At 49.8% G+C, this 17,500-nt stretch overlaps 4 protein-coding genes across 8 annotated transcripts in view; 1 reads left to right on the forward strand and 3 right to left on the reverse strand.

The window, feature by feature from the left end:
* LOC126573182 (fatty acid synthase) overlaps positions 1-5,595 on the forward strand; it is a 10,897-nt gene extending 5,302 nt beyond the window's left edge. The window contains exons 5-7 of the mRNA XM_050233114.1: positions 1-3,698; positions 3,768-3,911; positions 4,001-5,595. The exon at positions 1-3,698 is cut by the window's left edge and continues 741 nt beyond it. Coding sequence (XP_050089071.1) covers positions 1-3,698; positions 3,768-3,911; positions 4,001-4,108 — 3,950 coding nt within the window. The 3' untranslated portion in view covers positions 4,109-5,595. The remainder of the gene's footprint in view (positions 3,699-3,767; positions 3,912-4,000) is intronic.
* Positions 5,596-5,893: 298 nt separating this feature from the next.
* On the reverse strand, positions 5,894-7,527 carry LOC126573221 (2-oxoglutarate and iron-dependent oxygenase domain-containing protein 3-like). Of its 2 annotated transcripts, none has more exons than XM_050233180.1 (2): positions 7,336-7,527; positions 5,894-7,248 (listed from the first exon to the last, which is right to left on the reverse strand). In XM_050233180.1, the coding sequence occupies exon 2, from the start codon at positions 7,189-7,191 to the stop codon at positions 6,298-6,300; it is 894 nt and encodes a 297-aa protein (XP_050089137.1). In that variant the 5' UTR covers positions 7,192-7,248; positions 7,336-7,527; the 3' UTR covers positions 5,894-6,297. The 2 variants fall into 2 exon arrangements, with proteins under 2 accessions (XP_050089137.1, XP_050089136.1); XM_050233179.1 differs by having other exon boundaries at positions 5,894-7,252.
* Positions 7,528-7,644: 117 nt separating this feature from the next.
* On the reverse strand, positions 7,645-9,290 carry LOC126573216 (nuclear envelope integral membrane protein 1). Its single transcript, XM_050233175.1, has 2 exons — positions 9,138-9,290; positions 7,645-9,059 (listed from the first exon to the last, which is right to left on the reverse strand). The coding sequence occupies exons 1-2, from the start codon at positions 9,223-9,225 to the stop codon at positions 7,912-7,914; spliced, it is 1,236 nt and encodes a 411-aa protein (XP_050089132.1). The 5' UTR covers positions 9,226-9,290; the 3' UTR covers positions 7,645-7,911.
* A 5,759-nt stretch (positions 9,291-15,049) lies between these two features.
* The window catches only part of LOC126573188 (voltage-dependent calcium channel subunit alpha-2/delta-4), a 48,644-nt gene continuing 46,193 nt past the window's right edge, over positions 15,050-17,500 (reverse strand). For all 4 annotated transcript variants that reach the window (XM_050233127.1, XM_050233126.1, XM_050233125.1 and 1 more), the window contains 3 exons: positions 16,928-17,500; positions 15,783-15,939; positions 15,050-15,701 (listed from right to left, as the gene is read on the reverse strand). The exon at positions 16,928-17,500 is cut by the window's right edge and continues 45 nt beyond it. In XM_050233127.1, the coding sequence (XP_050089084.1) occupies positions 15,517-15,701; positions 15,783-15,939; positions 16,928-17,500 (915 nt within the window). In that variant the 3' untranslated portion in view covers positions 15,050-15,516. The remainder of the gene's footprint in view (positions 15,702-15,782; positions 15,940-16,927) is intronic.

The raw sequence follows: 17,500 nt of genomic DNA on the forward strand, positions 1-17,500 counted from the left end.
TAGCACCACGCCGCCAGGGAACCCAGGCAGCACCAACGTTGGAGAAGTACGTGTTCGTGCCGAACAGCAATGAGAAGGAGCTGGCGGAGAATGCGGACAAGGCGCGACTTCGCTCGATTACCGCCGCCGTGCACTTGGTGATCGAGAACAGCGCAGGTGCGTTGAAGATCAAGGTGGTGGAGGCGAGTGCAGAGCGATCGCCGGAAAATACAATGGCCGGTACGGTGCAGACGATCATCGAGGGTGAACCAACGTTGGCGAGTGATGTGGCGATCGCTACCACGCATCAACCAGACTCCCTGGTCCAGCATTACGGCGAATCGGGAGTGCGTGTGCTCAACAAGGACATTGCAGCCAGTGCCATCGAACAGGGCTGCCATCTGGCCATCGCTTACGATGTGTTTGGTTCGGGTGTGACGGCCGATGTGCTACGAAATCTGCGCGACACGATCAAGGCGGAAGGATTCGTGCTGCTGGAAGAGTCACGAGCCGGAATCGATCTGAGTGCCAAGGGAACGGTGCGAACTGCTCTGTCCAAGGCTGGCTTCCTGCTCATCAGCGAGCAGGTGTGCGATAAGAAGGTGTTCCTGCTGGTACGCCCAATCCTGGCAGAGATTGCGCAGCGCAAGAGCACCATTGTCACGATCACAGAGAAAAACTTTGGCTGGTTGGATTCGCTGAAGACAGCACTGGCAAAGGCAGAGGAATCGTCCACGTACGTGTACGTCGTGTGCCAGGGAGAGGAGCTGTGCGGTGCTCAGGGTTTGCTGAACTGCATCAAGAACGAGGCCGGTGGCAAATTCGCTCGTCTCTTCTTCATCCAGGATCGTAGCGCCGAAAAGTTCTCGCTCACGTCGGCGCTATATCGTGAGCAGGCAGCAAAGGATCTGATCTGTAACGTGTTGCGTCCGGCCAACGGTTCCCCGGCATGCTGGGGAACGTTCCGGCATCTGCGTCTCGACAGCCAATCGAATGCTCCGTCGTTGCCGGTGGAGCATGCCTATATCAACGCGCTGACGAAGGGAGATTTGGCGAGCCTGAAGTGGATCGAAAGTTCACTGTCACGCGATCGTCCGGCCGGAGATGATCGTACGGAGCTGTGTACCGTGTACTACGCACCGATCAACTTCCGCGATGTGATGCTGAGCTCGGGTAAGCTCGGTGCCGACGCCCTACCAGGCGACCTAGCTACACACGATTGCGTGCTCGGACTGGAGTTTGCCGGCCGGGACTCGTCGGGACGGCGCATCATGGCGATGGTGCAGGCCAAATCGCTGGCCACGACGTGCGTCGCTCAGCGTAACATGATCTGGAGCATTCCGGATAGCTGGACGATGGAACAAGCGTCCACCGTACCGTGCGTCTACTCGACCGTCTATTATGCGCTGGTGATGCGTGGCCGCATGAAGCGCGGCGAATCGATTCTCATCCATGCCGGCTCGGGTGGTGTTGGCCAGGCAGCTATTTCCGTCGCGCTGGCGGCCGGCGTGACCGTGTACACAACGGTTGGATCGGCCGAGAAGCGGGCCTTCCTGAAGCGCACCTTCCCGCAGCTAACGGATCGTCACATTGGCAACTCGCGTGACTGTTCCTTTGAGCAGCTGGTGATGCGCGAGACGCAGGGACGCGGCGTGGATCTGGTACTGAACTCGCTGGCCGAAGAGAAGCTACAGGCATCGGTCCGGTGTCTGGGACTGAACGGTCGCTTCCTGGAGATCGGCAAATTCGATCTGAACAACAACAGCCCACTCGGTATGTCCGTGTTCCTGAAGAACACACAGTTCCACGGCATCCTGCTCGACAGTGTGATGGAGGGCGACGACGAAACGATCGCCGAGGTAGTGCGTCTCGTAGCCGATGGAATTACGAGCGGCGCAGTACGACCACTCCCGACGAGCGTCTTCTCCGAGACGCAGGTCGAGCAAGCGTTCCGTTTCATGGCATCGGGCAAGCACATCGGCAAGGTGGTGATCCGGGTACGGGAGGAAGAGAAACAAAAGGTACTGAAACCGGCACCGAAGCTGATCAATGCCATTCCGCGCACGTACATGCACGCCGAGAAGGCTTACATCCTGATCGGTGGTTTGGGTGGATTCGGATTGGAGCTTTCGAACTGGCTCGTGTCACGGGGCGCTAAGATCCTGGTGCTTACCTCACGTTCCGGCATCCGCAGTGGCTACCAAGCGCTCATGGTGCGCCGATGGACGGAGCGAGGCGTGAAGGTGGTGATCGACACGAACGATGTGACGACGTTGAAGGGAGCCCAGAAGCTGCTCACCGAAGCCGCCCGCCACGGTCCGGTCGGTGGTGTGTTCAATCTTGCCGCCGTGCTTCGCGATGGATTGTTGGAGAATTCCAGCGAGGCGGACTTTAAGGCCGTGTGCGTACCGAAGGTGGACGGTACGAAGAATCTCGATCAGGCGACACGCGAACTGTGCCCCGATCTGGATTACTTCGTCTGCTTCTCGAGTGTTTCGTGCGGTCGCGGTAATATCGGTCAGGTGAACTATGGGCTGGCCAACTCGGCGATGGAGCGTATCTGTGAGTCCCGGCATGCTGCCGGTCTACCGGCTACCGCCATCCAGTGGGGTGCGATCGGTGATACTGGGCTGGTGTTGGAGAATCTGGGCGATAACGACACGGTCGTCGGTGGTACGCTACCCCAGCGTATGCCGTCGTGCCTGCAGACGATGGACCTGTTCATGCAGCAGCCCTGCCCGGTGCTGGCCTCGATGGTGATCGCCGAGAAACGCAAAACGGAAACGGGTGGCGTGAGCTTGGTCAGCTGTATCGCAAACATTCTCGGCCTGAAGGACACCAAGAACGTGTCGGATGCGTCGACGTTGGCCGATCTTGGCATGGACTCGCTGATGGGTGCCGAAATCAAGCAGACGCTCGAGCGCAGCTTCGATCTGGTGCTGAGTGCGGCGGAAATCCGTCTGCTTACGTTCGGCAAGCTCCGTTCGTTCGAGAAGGGAGGCATCACCTCGGATGGTGCTGCCGGCGGAGATGGTGGTGCGGCTGACGGTGGTAGTGGTGCGGGTGGAGCAGCTGTGAAATCCGCCGCCGATCAACAGACGGCCATCGGTGACGGAACCCAGGTCATGTTCAGTGCCGAGCTGATGCCGAAGGAGTGCCTGGTGAAGCTGGAATCGGCTGCGCCACCGTCAAAGAGCCCCACCAAGCCTGTCTTTGTGGTGCACGCGATCGAGGGTGTCATCACCGCACTGATCCCGCTAGCGAAAACACTTCCGGTGCCCGTCTACGGTTTGCAGTGTGTCGAAGCGGCTCCACTCGAGTCGCTCGTCGTCCTGGCCGGCTACTACATTCAGCAGATTAAAACCGTACAACCGCGCGGTCCGTACACGATCGTTGGCTACTCGTTCGGTGCGTCGATCGCGTACGAAATGGTAGCACAGCTCGAAGCAGCTGGTGACAAGTGTAGCTTGCTGTTGCTCGACGGTTCACCCCGCTACGTCAGCTGGTACACGGAGGCACAGAAACAGCGGAACGCCAACGGTGAGGTTGTGCAGGCGGAAGACGAAGCGTACGCGCTGGCATACTTTGCCATGGTGTGCGGGAAACTGGACTACGGCAAAACGGCACACGAGCTAGTGTCTGCCAAATCGTGGAACGAACGGGTGGCCAAGTGTGCCGAGATGGTACATGCCAAGGCACCACAATACTCAAAGCAGCTGGTAAGTACAGAGAAGATGTAGGGAAAAAAACGATCATTCTCTAAATATGATTTTCGTTTCGTGTTTTAGCTGGAAACGACAGCCAGATCGTTCGTGGGTAAGATCGTGGCTAGCCACATGTACAAACCATCGTCCAAGATTAGCGCCAACGTGAAGCTGGTAAAACCGACTGAAAACTACGCCAAGCTCCAGGGTGATTACGGACTGTCCGATGTAAGTAGCAGGCTCACCGAGCTCTACATGGAGACCGTTGCTAAGCTCGCTCTGCGATCACTAACTGTAAACATCCTTTTCTTTTACAGCTCTGCAAACAAAAGGTTGAGATCCTGACCGTCAAGGGTGATCACCGATCGATGCTAACGGGCGAATCCATGAAACAGATTGCCGCTGCGCTGCAGCAGCTATGCTAAGTTCTTGGTATCGGCTCCATCGTCGGCCGAGATGACTGCATTCTGTCCTGCATACTCTACTAATTACATCTCTCTATCTCTTATTGTGTCTCGGCTTCAATGGGACGCGGAAATCATGCTGTGCACTGTACACAACTTTCTAATTTTATATCCTTCCAATCGATTTCTCTCCATCGTTGATCGGTACAGAACAATGCCAACATCCCTCACCCCCGTTTAGCGTTTTGAGTGTGTTGTACATAGGCGAGGCGCCAAGTTTGTCAAGCAAAGACGCAGCGCCGAGATAAGAATATATTACCCGAATTTAGGGGGGTAGTTTGTACATGGCGGGGAGCAGATTTGATATCTAAGGCCCCGCGGGTGGTTATAGAATGTAATAAACTGAGAGCCATTGTCAACGCTGTGGATCTTTGCCCAATGTGTAGGTGTAAGTTTGGGGAACGTGGTGAAACGTGTGGTTGCATTTTGAATGCATTTCTACATCCCCATTCCATTCCATTCCATTGATGAGAGCTAGCACGGCTGGAACGAGCTTCCGCGTGCAGCATATGGATTTCGCATAGCGAACATATGAGTTTCGACAAGCACATCGAATCTAATTCGGTGCCAGAAAGATACTTTATCGCATCACAAATTCTGCGTGATTCGGATTAGCAACAGCGAGCTGTTTTCATGGCTTGCATAAGATTTGCTTTCCATTGGCAGGTAGAGTTAGGTGTAAGGATAAGTCGAAGGTGGTACGAGGAGGAGAAGGCAAGTGAATTAAACAAAAAAGGACATCCAGGTATAGAATTAAGATGACAAATCAACACACACATAACATTTCCTAAGTAAATCAAAAAAGCATGATACGAAGGCAGCGATACATGAGACGTGAGTTAACGGACTAGCTTATCAGCATGGGCTTTTACTTCTAATGAGAACGTATCATGCGTGTCCACCGTAAGCAGCTGCTCTGTGTGCACGCGGAGTGAAGTGGAGAGAGAAAACGAGAGAAAACCGTGTTTAAAAGGCACAAGTCGACACTAGGGTATACCGTTGCCAACCCTGTTGTGGTTGGAAGCTAATAAATTTAAACCAAACAATGTAACCAGCCCAGTCGTTTATAGCGAGTACCAGTGAGCAAGGAAACTGTAACCTACTCTCTTCCAGCACACGTTCCTCGCGTTCCATTTGCACACCGTTTTCTGATTCGACTCTTATCTTGCACCCAATTCTTTGCACTCTACGAACACACGGGACAGATGCCATTATCGGTGTCGTACGATATTACTAACGGCAATTTACGTGGATAGTATCCCCGCCACTGCACCGAAGTATAATCTGTCACAGGGCACAAACAATACTAAAAAAATAAATACTGTATATGTAGAATAGTATTTCCATCGGATTGGTGATAATTCGAAATACGGAGAAGGAAAGGATGTTTAGAATATGTAAATAAAGGTTTTAAAAAGTGAAATAAATTATAATGTGCTTGCATAAAGGATCTAGTGTTCTTTTGTTTCGTCTGTTAAGCAAACGGTTCGACTGCTATGATTGGTGTCGCAGGACCTCTCTATCCTCTGGAAATCTATTTCCATTCGATCTTAGCCGGCTCCGTGATCGTTTTATTGGGGTCGGATTATTCAACAGCCGTAGTACTTCTTTAAGGTCCTGATGCTAGGAACCATCGCAGTATGTTATGCTGGCGCTACAAGAAGAAAATGTGCAGAAAAGGATTCTAGCATCATCATGTACCGATCGATGCCTTCCAAGGCCAAAAAGGGAACTCTTTTTTTACAATTATACTGTGTGAGTGTTGTTTTACTTTATTTAATTTCAATATGCGTGCTTTACACGAATGCGTTTAAAATTACATACAGTTTATATTGCTTTGTAACCATAGGATACCACTACGTTGGTTTTTGCGGCACAACCCTCAGCCTGCTGCTGCTGCTACTAGTATCTATATCACGGCGAAACGTGATTGATATTTAAAAAAAGGTTGCTACTTGAAAGCAAATTGAACTACAAATGAAATACTGTTTCAGTGGCACTCTTTCTGCTGACTGGTGCTGGTGATGGCGATGGATACGTGGCACATCACTATGGAATGCTCACGCACTGAACTCTTCTAGCGTCCGAATGACCAACACGGTGGTGGTGCTAGCACTGGCTGCGGAGTTGGTAACGGTTCCAGCCTTATCTCAGGGGACAGTCTGATTACCGTCGTCTGGTGCACCGCCATTCTCATCATCATCCTGCTCGACGAGGGCCATCTTGGGATCGCCCATCGCGTGTTCGGGGTCACAGGTGAAGGAAATCGTGATAGCAAACCGCACCCCTCCGGTAACCTGCTCCACGTGATGCATATTTTCGGCGCCGGACGTAAACCCACTGACACGGGCCCGCCGTGGCTCGATGTACACGTTGGTGCGATTGTGTTTGCCCTCGCTGTCGATAAACACGAACCGACCACCGGTAAAGTCTTTCCCGTAGTCGGTCAGATAGAGGAGCGTGGTGTAGTGGAACGAGCTGTACGTTTCTTTGTCCACGTGTGGATGCCAGTACTCGTCGTGGATCGTTTTAGCCGTCCCGTTCGTAAGGCGAGAGAAGAATGTCGGGTGCGTTAGGTGCAGCGCATCGACGGAAAGGCGGAAATGGTCGGCCACCGCTTGCCGTACCTTCTCCTTCACGTGCCGGTACACGTTGATGTGCTGTGCGGTGAAGATGCGCCGTGCCTCCGGGAGTCGATAAATGTTAACAAACTGCGTGCCCTGCGAGAGCGCGCCCGAGTGTAGGTCCAGTATGGAGGCACCACCGGACGATTGGCCGTGCTCGAAGCCGGCCCGGGCAAGATCGAGCAGAATGCCAGCCTCGGCCGCCGACACTATCTTATCGCTGACGAATCGACCACACTGGGCCGGTATGCAGCCGGCGTACTTTGAGATCTCCTCCAGATACGGCCGGGAGCAGTCGAGAGGTTGCGAGCGCAGCTCAAGCACCTCCCGCTGTGTCGCAAACTTCTTCTCGCGCGTCCGGAATGTGGTGAAGTAGACGATTGCTGCGATGGCTATCATCAGCACGACGCGGGCCCACATCTGATGTTGCTGGGCAACGGACGGTGAGGAGCCACCGGTGCCAGCACCGGAACTAAACTTGCTTTACCGAGAAAAAAAGAAGGAAACGGAAACATTAATACACACAACCCGTACGTACCACCCGAAAGCAGGATCGTCACTTACGATTTACGGTTTTGTCGCGGGCCACCATCGCCGGCACTCTTCTTCCGGTGGCGAACCGCTGGCGGTGGTGGTCCACCTCCCTCACTCATGGCACAGGCTGCAAACGTTCGTTAGTTAAGGGAAATGATTGCCAATTTTCCCTCGAAACTCGGGCCACTTCACGGCGCAAGTTACGGAGCCGAAAATCGATAAAACAAATCGGCCCCCTTCGTCCCCGCGCGCGTCCTAGAAATGTCAAAATCGTGCGTGTGCGTGTTGGTGGAAAATGTTTGAATCAAACAAACGGATAAAAAAACAATAGAAAATTGGTTGGTTTTTCGGAAAGACAATTTATTTAAGAACAGAAAGCAGTCACTGTGCGTTTGAGTAGGCTTGGTGGACTCAATTCTTCAGCCTTTATCAGTCATAGTTGCCTTGGCTTTCGTTGCTACGAGGAAGCGTCCGTATGAGTAAAACCGCTTACTACGATTGAAAACGGAGCTCGGTTTATTTACAAGACACAACAGGATGGGCTGGTACACTGCTTCATTAATGTACAAGGGACCACGGCACGGCACGGCACAGGATGGCATGGCACTACGTCGATGGGATGCTTTCATCGAGCTCATCCTCCGATATGGACACATCCTCGCAGGACGAGCGTGCCTCGTACTCGGAGATTTCCTCGTCCAGCAGGTGGTTGGATCCCTCGATGAAGGACGCGAAGCGTACGGGTTCCTGTAGCTTCAGTATCGTTTTCCACTGTTTGCAATCCGGACTGCGGCAGTACTCCCGCAGCTGGTCAAGCGCCTTGGCCGTCTCGACAATGCCCTGCTGTTCGAACTCTTCCACCGTGAGCAGCCGGCGCTTGGCCGGAAACAGGCGGTAGTACTTGTTGAGCAACCATCGGCCCACAGCAATCGGTACGGAGAGGAAGTAACCGGTAGTGGCCACCGTCACGATGCACGCCGCCAGCGTCCGCTGGTAGGTGGAGAAGAACATGAGAGCGAGGGCCATCAGCTGCAGTGCCCACTGGATCACTTGTTTGCTGCGTGGATTCCGCGGTGGACCCATCCGGTAACAGATGAGGAAGGTGATCGAGCCCACCACCAGCATATACCAGAAGACGTAATGACGATACACCACGAAGATGACGCGCATGTTCTCGTACAGCATCTGCAGCCCACAGATACCCAGTGTCCATCCGCCGAGCATCACGCCGTACATGAGGGGCCGATACGGGAGCAGTTTGCTGAAAAAGTACACGATGATCAGCGCGGACGATGCCACACCGAGCACGATACCACCGAAGTAGTAGAACAGCGAGTTCTGGCTCAGTGCGTGGGCAGTGAAGAAGATGAGCGTTCCAAACAGCAACATTCCGACGCGCCAGATATCGAAGCGGTTCAGGAGCAGCGTCACCTCGTAGTTGCCCGACGACACAATTCCGAGGCAGCTTTGGTTGAACGGATCCAGCTCCACCAGTCGCCGCTTCTTCGAGGCGAACAGATTGAAGCTGAACAGGCTCTGGTCATCCTGCCAGTGTTTTTCCACCTCCGCCGGTGTGTTGCCCGGATATTGGTTGAAATCTTCATGGTCGCAGTCCAATTTCAGCGTCACCGTCAGGAAGGCGTTTATCGGAGTTTCCTCCTGTCCGTGGTGGCAGTACACCACCAGTCCGGGTCGATAGATGCTCCATTCGTCCGGTGTGTATCGTACCGTGCGATCCGGTTGCAGGAAATTTACTGTTCGGGCGGGAAACACAAAACAAAACGGTGTTCATCGCGGAGCAGGTACAAAAAAACCGGCTTGTGAAGACTTACCTTTGTTTTTCTTAGTTTCTTGGCCAACGGCCACACTTGGCCACAGGCCGATCACAAGCAGACACAGGACGCTCCTTGTGCTGACCATAGCGTCGTTTAAAACACAGAGCAGGAGCGGATTTCTGTAAATTTCGACGCCGGTTGATGCGTCCACAGCGGATCAAACACACGCACGCACATACACGTCCATTGTTTACATCGCATGACCGCGAGTCTGACAATGCGGATTGCTCAACCGGTTCCGAACCGGTTGAAAACGGTTTATCTTTAGTGGTAAAATATCTCAAAATTTTCGTTGAAATTTAATTGAATTAAATTAAATTTATCATGAAGAGGAAAACTGCCCAAAAACCAGCGATTGACCATAAAAAAACTAATCCCCTCTTCCTGCACCACAGTCCGCTGAAACACTAGAAAGAAATGAGGACGAACGTCGTGGTAGGCTTTTCGTTTTATTTAATTTATTTGTCACTTATTCACTTTTCATACGACTTTATTATTAGTAGTTAGTGTTTTCTTCTCGCTTTCCTACCTCCCATTTTGCCTTTACCCAACGGATCGCCTCATAAAGTATCCGCGGAACGCGAACCGGCCGGCGCGTTACTCGCGGAGAAGAACACCCGAAAGTCCCGCGGGACTACAACTTCTGGCTCCGTTGCCTTTTCCATCATCCATCTCTTCCTCTATATCCCCGGATATAGAGGATTCGGCTCGTGGTTCATCTTTTCAGTGGAATGTTCAGTTTTTTTTCAATATATTTTACACTCAAAATGACTTCAACCCGCTCGTTGCTCGATCAAGACGTCTGCCTGCTAGTTCCATGATGGCGAGCGGTACCTCACGCCACAGAGGATTCGTCTCTCGGTCGCAATTTTCTGTAATGGATGATGTGTAGTGGCTGCTGCTGCTGATGGTGTAGGACTTTTTTACTTTTTTGACCGCCCGGTTCTCCTGTAGGCCCTCGCTCTGTAGTGGTTCTTATCATGAGTATGTTTTTCATGTTTGTATCGTTTTGTTTTGCTCTCTTTTTGCTAATATTTAATGTTCGTTTGGGGGTGTTTGGTGGTTGCTTTTCTATCTTCCTTCCTTCTTCTCATTCTGATAGTGTGTATTTATCTTATGTCTTGTACGCGCTTTAATCGCGGTGATTAGATGCACATCTGTTGGCATTATGGCAATGGGATTGGGGGAACAGAGTGTGAACCACAGAGAAAACACTCTCCAGGGCCGTTTGCGTAACTTCGATATGTGTCCAAAAGAGAAGTTTGGGTTCGGAACGCAACGAAACCAATCGTAAAGGGGGGATATGTTAATTAAGTGATATTTGGATGTATACTTTCCGTCTCACGCTTCCATTGCTTAAGTTATCGGCCCGAAAAAAGGGCCCCTGAAATATTGCGACCAGATTAGACCGTACCAGTGCGAAGCTGCTGGTGGTCCTGCCTGATATGCTGAGTGGGGTTGGGGATTCAGGCAGTCATTTTGCACGACCAAATGAGAGAATGCCTACTTTGCAAAGGAACGCCAGTGCATCAGAGAATATAACTGCTAACGCTCTACGAAACAATCGGTTTTTTTGCTTTGATCTTTGTGCGTGTTTCTCTCCATCCAGCGTCCATCTTAATGCGACACAACCAGTACGTTCATTTAGGATATCGGAGCATCAAAACGGTGCCCGACGACGCAGTCACAAAACCGAAGCGAATCAAATGCTAAATGGCTAACTTAGTGGAAGAGCTACACATTAAATTCATCATTTTATGCTTACAATCAACCCCGTTAGTTGCCCGTGGATTTGTGGCCCGTGGACATCTAGCATCCTACGACGATTCCCAGCATCGTTTCCCAAGGGATCATCAGTTCTGTTCCCACTACCGGCGGCGCTATTTACAGGTGCAAAAGATATTGAGGACGTCTCCTGTGTGCCACTACTGCGACCACCACTGCAACATCTTCCAAAAGGATGAGATATGGGAGGGGCGGGGAAGAGAGCGTCTTCGAGATATTATTTCATCGTTGCGTTCATCAAGGTAAACATTTGATCCAGGTATGTAAGTATTTGTTGCCGTTTCTTTTTCAGTTTTTTTCTGTTCTGTTCAGTTATTTATGTTGAGATTTTTGTTTAATGGTTTCCACTGCGGGCTCACCGTCCTCGCCGGTCCCTACCAGCTGTATGTTTGTGGGTTTGTTCTGCTTCTTTGCTTTTCCTCCCTCTTCGTATATTTTTATGTTCGGGGTTCTTTCTTCTTTTTTGTTTATTTGAAGTGCAATTACAATATCGAACTATCTAATTATTTTTTTCACGTAGTTTTTGAGATTCCACTGACCTCTTTCCACGGGGGGATGGTAGAGAAGGTGGCTAACCCGTCACCTGATGATGGTTGCCACGTGTTTTACAATCACCACACTGAATTCCGCGTGTCGGGTGGCACGGACCGGAAGTGCTACTTAGCCTGCCGAGAGTTATGCTTCTTTCGCATTCGTTATCGCCTCACGCCAAGAGCAGCGTCATCGCCTCCTCTGTCATGTGCTCCTCCTCACCTTTCTTTTCACATTGCTCTCAAATCAATCTAGTAACCTAACCACCGGAAATGAAGCCCTAGACGGGTCGAAATGGAAGCCATATTGGCAACTAAACCATGGCTTGCTACCGTGTATGTGAAGTGAGCGAGCAATAAAGGGGTGCAGCTGGATAGCAGTAAACTCCATCAATCAAAGAAGGCACGCACGTCTTGGGAGGCGCGCACCGTACAGTAATTGAAATTAAACCACCCCCTCACGAATCCTTCGCAACGGAATTGACAGGATGTGTACAGAAAGAGATAAAGAGAGACAGGAAGCAACCAGGCGTAAACCACGGTAATTGTACCCCTTTCGTCATTGAATCGACTGTCTTTTTGGATTCCTTTTCATTACTTCTGAGTGCATAACCTCCCTAAATACAGCGTACAGACATTGTGACAGGAGTGACCACCAAAGGGTTCTTTTGTTTTCGTTTAAAATATTTGAGATACCTTAATAGCTAGCTAGAGTTGCCGCCCCCCCTTTTTTCCTCAGTAGATTCTCCTCTTGTACCGTCGTGGAACAAGGGGGAGAGAAAAAGTAAAACAAACAGACACCACCTCACCCACCACCCACCACGCAACTTCACGATCACACCAGAGGGAGGGGGAATTGGCGGCGGCGGTGGCGACGGTTTGACGCAGCCGCCGCGTGGTGCACGTTTATAGTTTATAACCATTTCAATTACTATACTCCGTTACATTACAATACTATATGGAAGACATTATATAAAATTATTTCACCGCACTCGCACGCGACCCTCTTTTCCCCTCATGCACTTCTTACCCACACACTCACACTCATGCACACGCAACGGACACGCGCAACATTTCCACCCTGGCCAGCCCGTGCCCTTCGAGTCCTTCGAGACAGTAAATCCTACTAATTCTAGATGATTCCTTTGGAATGTGAATTCGAACGGAGTATGCTACTAGTTGTGAACATGAACCTGATTGTTGATGCTTTCCAGTCCTTTCCCGGGGGAGGGGCGGGGGGATTGGGAGAAAAATGCTTGCATATGTAGTAAATGTGTTAGATGGTGGCGCAGTTCGGTTCTCGATTTCGGACAAAACGGAAATCGATTTGTATAGTGATGATTGTTGCTCCCCGCTGCACTGTCTGTGAGATAGAAAGGGAGTTGTGTAATGTACAAGCCTATAGTGTGTTGAATACGATGTTGAATCGATACGATGGATTGGAACGCCACATGCTAGATGATGGAAGGAGCTCAACGGGAATTGTAAGATTTTGCGAGAAGAAGTTGCGTATTCGTTTACTTTGTTACCCCTTTTCTTTATATCTCTTCTTAACCTCTTCTCTTCTTATAACTCTTCCACTTTCTTTCTTTTGTGTTTTTACTTTCGTCACCAACCAACCAATCGTGTGGCCTGCTTCGTTATTGCTGCTCATTTCATTTGTAGCTTCCGGTTTCGCTTAGGTAGTTGCTCGATATGGATGATAAACTCGTGTAGGAGAGAGGTTGAAAGAATGCGTCAATTCGATGGATCAATAATGGAAGAAGAATTCGCACCGGCTGCACAGCACAGCACAGCACAGCGCAATTTCCTCGCAATAAACCTCTCACAAACAAAACGTCGCTTCTGTTCGGTCGCCACTGTGGCCCGCTGGCAAAACAGCGTCTGTCTGTCTGTCTGTTTGTGTGGTGCCATCCAGTGTCTACTACGTTGACTACCAATAAATTGCCCGATTAAACTATGTTGCTCTGGATCAACACGCAGCACGCCCCACGGATAAAACGTAATTTCCGTTCCGTTGCACTTTGGCCCAAAAACCTCATCATCTGATCTAACGATTTGATAACACGTGTGCGTGCGTTTGCCGATTATAACAAAAAACGTTAAAGTATATTCCACAAAACTAAGCTCGTTCATCTTGCACAACGGGTTTCAAGGGTATAAGAACTACAATTCAACTAGCGAAAGCCGAAGACACGACAGGCAGCGCTCGCGGCTTCCATTCAAAAGGCCCAAACGGAAAGGCTAACAATCATCATTATCATCATACTCCATTTGCATTTTCTAAACATAAAAACGATAAAAACTATGTAGACCGTCTGCCACAAGAAGCCCTCCAGGAAACAAACAAACGCTGCACAAATTTAGCTAAGCCTCTTTCTTCGCTCTCTTCCTCTCTCTCTCTCTCTGTCGGAGTCTGAGCCCCACGTGCGCTTCCCATTCTTTATACACGCTTACGGATACCTAATGTAACTACTGCTACCGTACAAGGGTGCTCTTACTACGTGTGGGGGAGGGGAGAGGGACCTGCGTGATCGGTTCTACTCTAACGCTGCGTATGTCCTCTGTGTCAACGTGAGCATTTACAATTTTGCTAATCCATTAGCTACTCAACGGAAAACCCGAGGCATGACCACTGACCACACCGTGACCACGGCCACGACCGATCCGAGATTGTGGCCGTGGTTGCCCTGCACCTACAAACAGTAGTGAACCTTCTTGGCATCTGACAAGTTTCTCGGTCCACTCCGGGCTAGCGCATGCCTTTCGTCGTCAGTGGGTGTGTTTTTGTTTCTCTTTTTTTTTTAACTAGTTATGTTGAACAATGAACGTGCATATGAAATGAAACGCATTTTTGGTTTTGCTTGCATATTCGCTAACGTGTAGTGTTTGCCCGTCCAGCAATCTTCTCGCCAGCCATCCACCTTCTTGTTTTTGTTTTGCTAATAATGTGCCTAAAGAGATTTTTGGTTTTTGCCTTCTTTTCTTTTTTTGGTTTGTAAATTAATTAATGCTTAGTACCACCATCATAGTCGTCAGTAAATTTAGGCGCTCCTTTTCCTCGTCTTCCGATGTGTGCCAGCTCTCTTCTAGCTCTCTTCGTATTGTCCAGAATTTTATCCTCAAAAAGCGGTACCGCGCACTTCTTCTCTTCACCGGTTTTCCGGGCGATCGAGACACTCCAATAGAGACTTGTGTTTTAATGGCGGTTTTTGATTAGGTCATCGGTCTACCGCTTCATCGCACACCACCACCCTTTGCCTATCGCTACCAGCATGCCCGCTCTCCTATCTGCCTTATGGGTATGTACAAGTAAAATGTTGCTTAAATTATTTTACACTTTTGGCCGTATCTTTGATTTGCTTGCACCATTCCGTGTTTGGTCGAACGAAGTAGGTTCAGTCCAGGTAGTAGACGAAAGAGAGAAAAAGATAGAGAGAGTGTGGCTGTCTGTAAAGCTGAAATTGATTCGCTGCCCCTCACAAAATCGCTTTTAAATTTTCGTCTAAACCATCCTTCTCCGTCTCTTCGGAGGGGATTTATGCAGCTCCTACCACCTACCTACCAGCTCTCAATCACTAGACACTCCACCCCTGCCGAATGCTATTGGGCAGGATTTCCTAATGAATTATGCTGGGTGCGGACTGACCACGGACTGGGGTGCCTTTTTGGTGTGCCCATGGAGAGGGCGGCGGGGTGGTTTTTGTTTTTGTTTCTTTTTGGTTGTTGTCACAATAGCCAAAACTGTATACATTGATAACATTTCTTACGCTTACGTGTAGAGTAGAGAACAATTTCGTCCATTTTCGTCGTCTGGAGAGGGGTGTTAGTGTGTCTGTGTGTACGCTCCAGTGGAAATTCTGTCCGCCCCCAGATGGTGATGGCTTCACGTCGCGGAGAAACGCACTGTCACGGTAATCAAACAGAAAGCGTTAAAGCGCACCTGTGGCTCCCTCAAAAAAACACCAAAGCGTTTCCACTGGACTGGTCCATCCACTGTGATTGGTGCTGCTGATGCTGATGCGTGGCTTTGCAATGATTTAGTGGCTGGAAGCATCTTATCACGCGCTGGCCAGCACCCATATCACGATGAAGGTGGCTATCGTCGAGTAGAGCGAGGCGTGGAACAGCGACGTCGCCGTACCGCACTGCTTGATCTCGATCTCCTCCGGATGGTAGCTGATGCACTTGCCCGGACGCTTGCGGAGCATCTTTTCCTTTGCCATTCGCCGTACACCGCACGCTCCTGTTGAAGAGGGAGGCAGGGTGGGAAAGTTGTTAACGAAATAGAGGAAGAACCTGTAACGTGGCTTGAACTGTGACTTACCTGCTCCACCGACCACCTCAAGCGGCTCAATGTCTAGCTGCTTGGAACCGCACGGACACAGGACGTCCACGACCAGCAGAATGAGATTGCTGTTCGGTATCTTCTGGACGCTGAATGGCCGCTCACAGCCCGACGAGTGACAGTTGGTGAGCTTACCCTGTGGCGGCGGAACGAGAAAACGAATTAATGTGGGGTTTTGGGTAATTTTGGTCCAAAAAAGGGTCCTTTTTGGCGATTTTTTGTGATGAAACCATTCCAACTTATTATTTTCAAGTTAATGTCATATTAAAGTAAAGCTTTTCAAGAATATTTGGTTTTATTTTGGGGAAGATTTGTTAACAACTTGCTCCGTGGCATCAAATTTAGGATGGCGTGTTTACGAAAAGGTACTTTTTCCGGTGCCCATCATAGCTGCGTGTTACAAATCTACATTCATTTGATAGATTATAAGTATATCCAGGAAGCTCCGTCAAGTGTTTGTCGAATTTTCAACTGTTCGATTTGTGGTAGAGTTTTTGAAATTGAGAATTGATCACACTACGATCAAACCGGGTTCGTCGCTTAAACGGGTGAGTCTTTTGATTTGGACCAAAAACAGCTCAATTCAACAAACAGCGATTTGTTTTCAACAAAATATCAATCTATACCTATTTTTGCAAATGCCATAATAAACTACAATTTTTCAAGTATATTTGGTAGTACTTTGGTGACAATTTGTTAAAAACATCATCCAAAAATGTTGCATTTAACGGTTCGACAAAAAAAAAACACAAGTATTACATAATTATTTAAAAAAAAGTATCAACAATTTTAATGATTTCTCGACGGCGCTACTTGGCAAATAGTGTACAGATTATGTGTTAAAAATTTCAAATCGATCGATTCAGTAGTTTTCATGGTACGATGGGCACGGATTTTGAAATCGTTGGTTTTGCGAACCACGCTTCAAAGTAGCGAGCTACACGCGGATTTTCGAAACTCTATAATTTTATCAGTTTTTCTTCGATTGATCCAAAACCTTTACAAAATATTCTTGAAGGGATAAGCATTCACGGAAGAATTTTTTAAAAAATGTAAAAAAATACCATAGCCCCCCCCCTTAAAAGAATCCACCTCCACGATCCTCCCGGCGGGGAACTTCTTACCTTGAGTGGATTGTTTTGGCCGCTCGAGTTCAACCGATCGGGCTGCAACACGTACAGGTCCGTCTTGAGATCGCACGGTCGAGCGTGGGCCGGATCGGGAGCGACCCGTGGACCGGCCTGGGCATGGGATCGCTGCGGTGTCGGCGTTGATCGCTGCTCATAATCCGGCGTCGTGACGTCACTGTGCTCTGGGGGGAGTTCATAATCCGGCTGCTCATAATCGTACGTCTCATCATCATCCAGCTCATCCTGCGCATCGTAGTAGTTCGTGTTCTGCCAGGCACCGATCGGTGTCGGTAACACCGACAGCCAGTACGTAGCGAACGAGACAAAATACTTGAGCAACCAGGACATCGGCCGTACCGGTTTCAACGGTTCACTGGCCCCCGTATACGGATTGTCCCGATCCGAGCAGATACCCTGGTAGTCCATCAATCCGACGCGCCTATAGATCCGATCCTGAACCAACGAATCCATGATGGTTCCATCGATCTGCCCGAAGAACTTGCCCGTATGTTCACTCCGCTCCGACAGTATCACGAACCCATTATCATCGAGCAAATAGCAGTCGAG

This window comes from Anopheles aquasalis, chromosome 2 (genome assembly GCF_943734665.1).
Source record: "Anopheles aquasalis chromosome 2, idAnoAquaMG_Q_19, whole genome shotgun sequence".
Taxonomy (NCBI): domain Eukaryota; kingdom Metazoa; phylum Arthropoda; class Insecta; order Diptera; family Culicidae; genus Anopheles; species Anopheles aquasalis.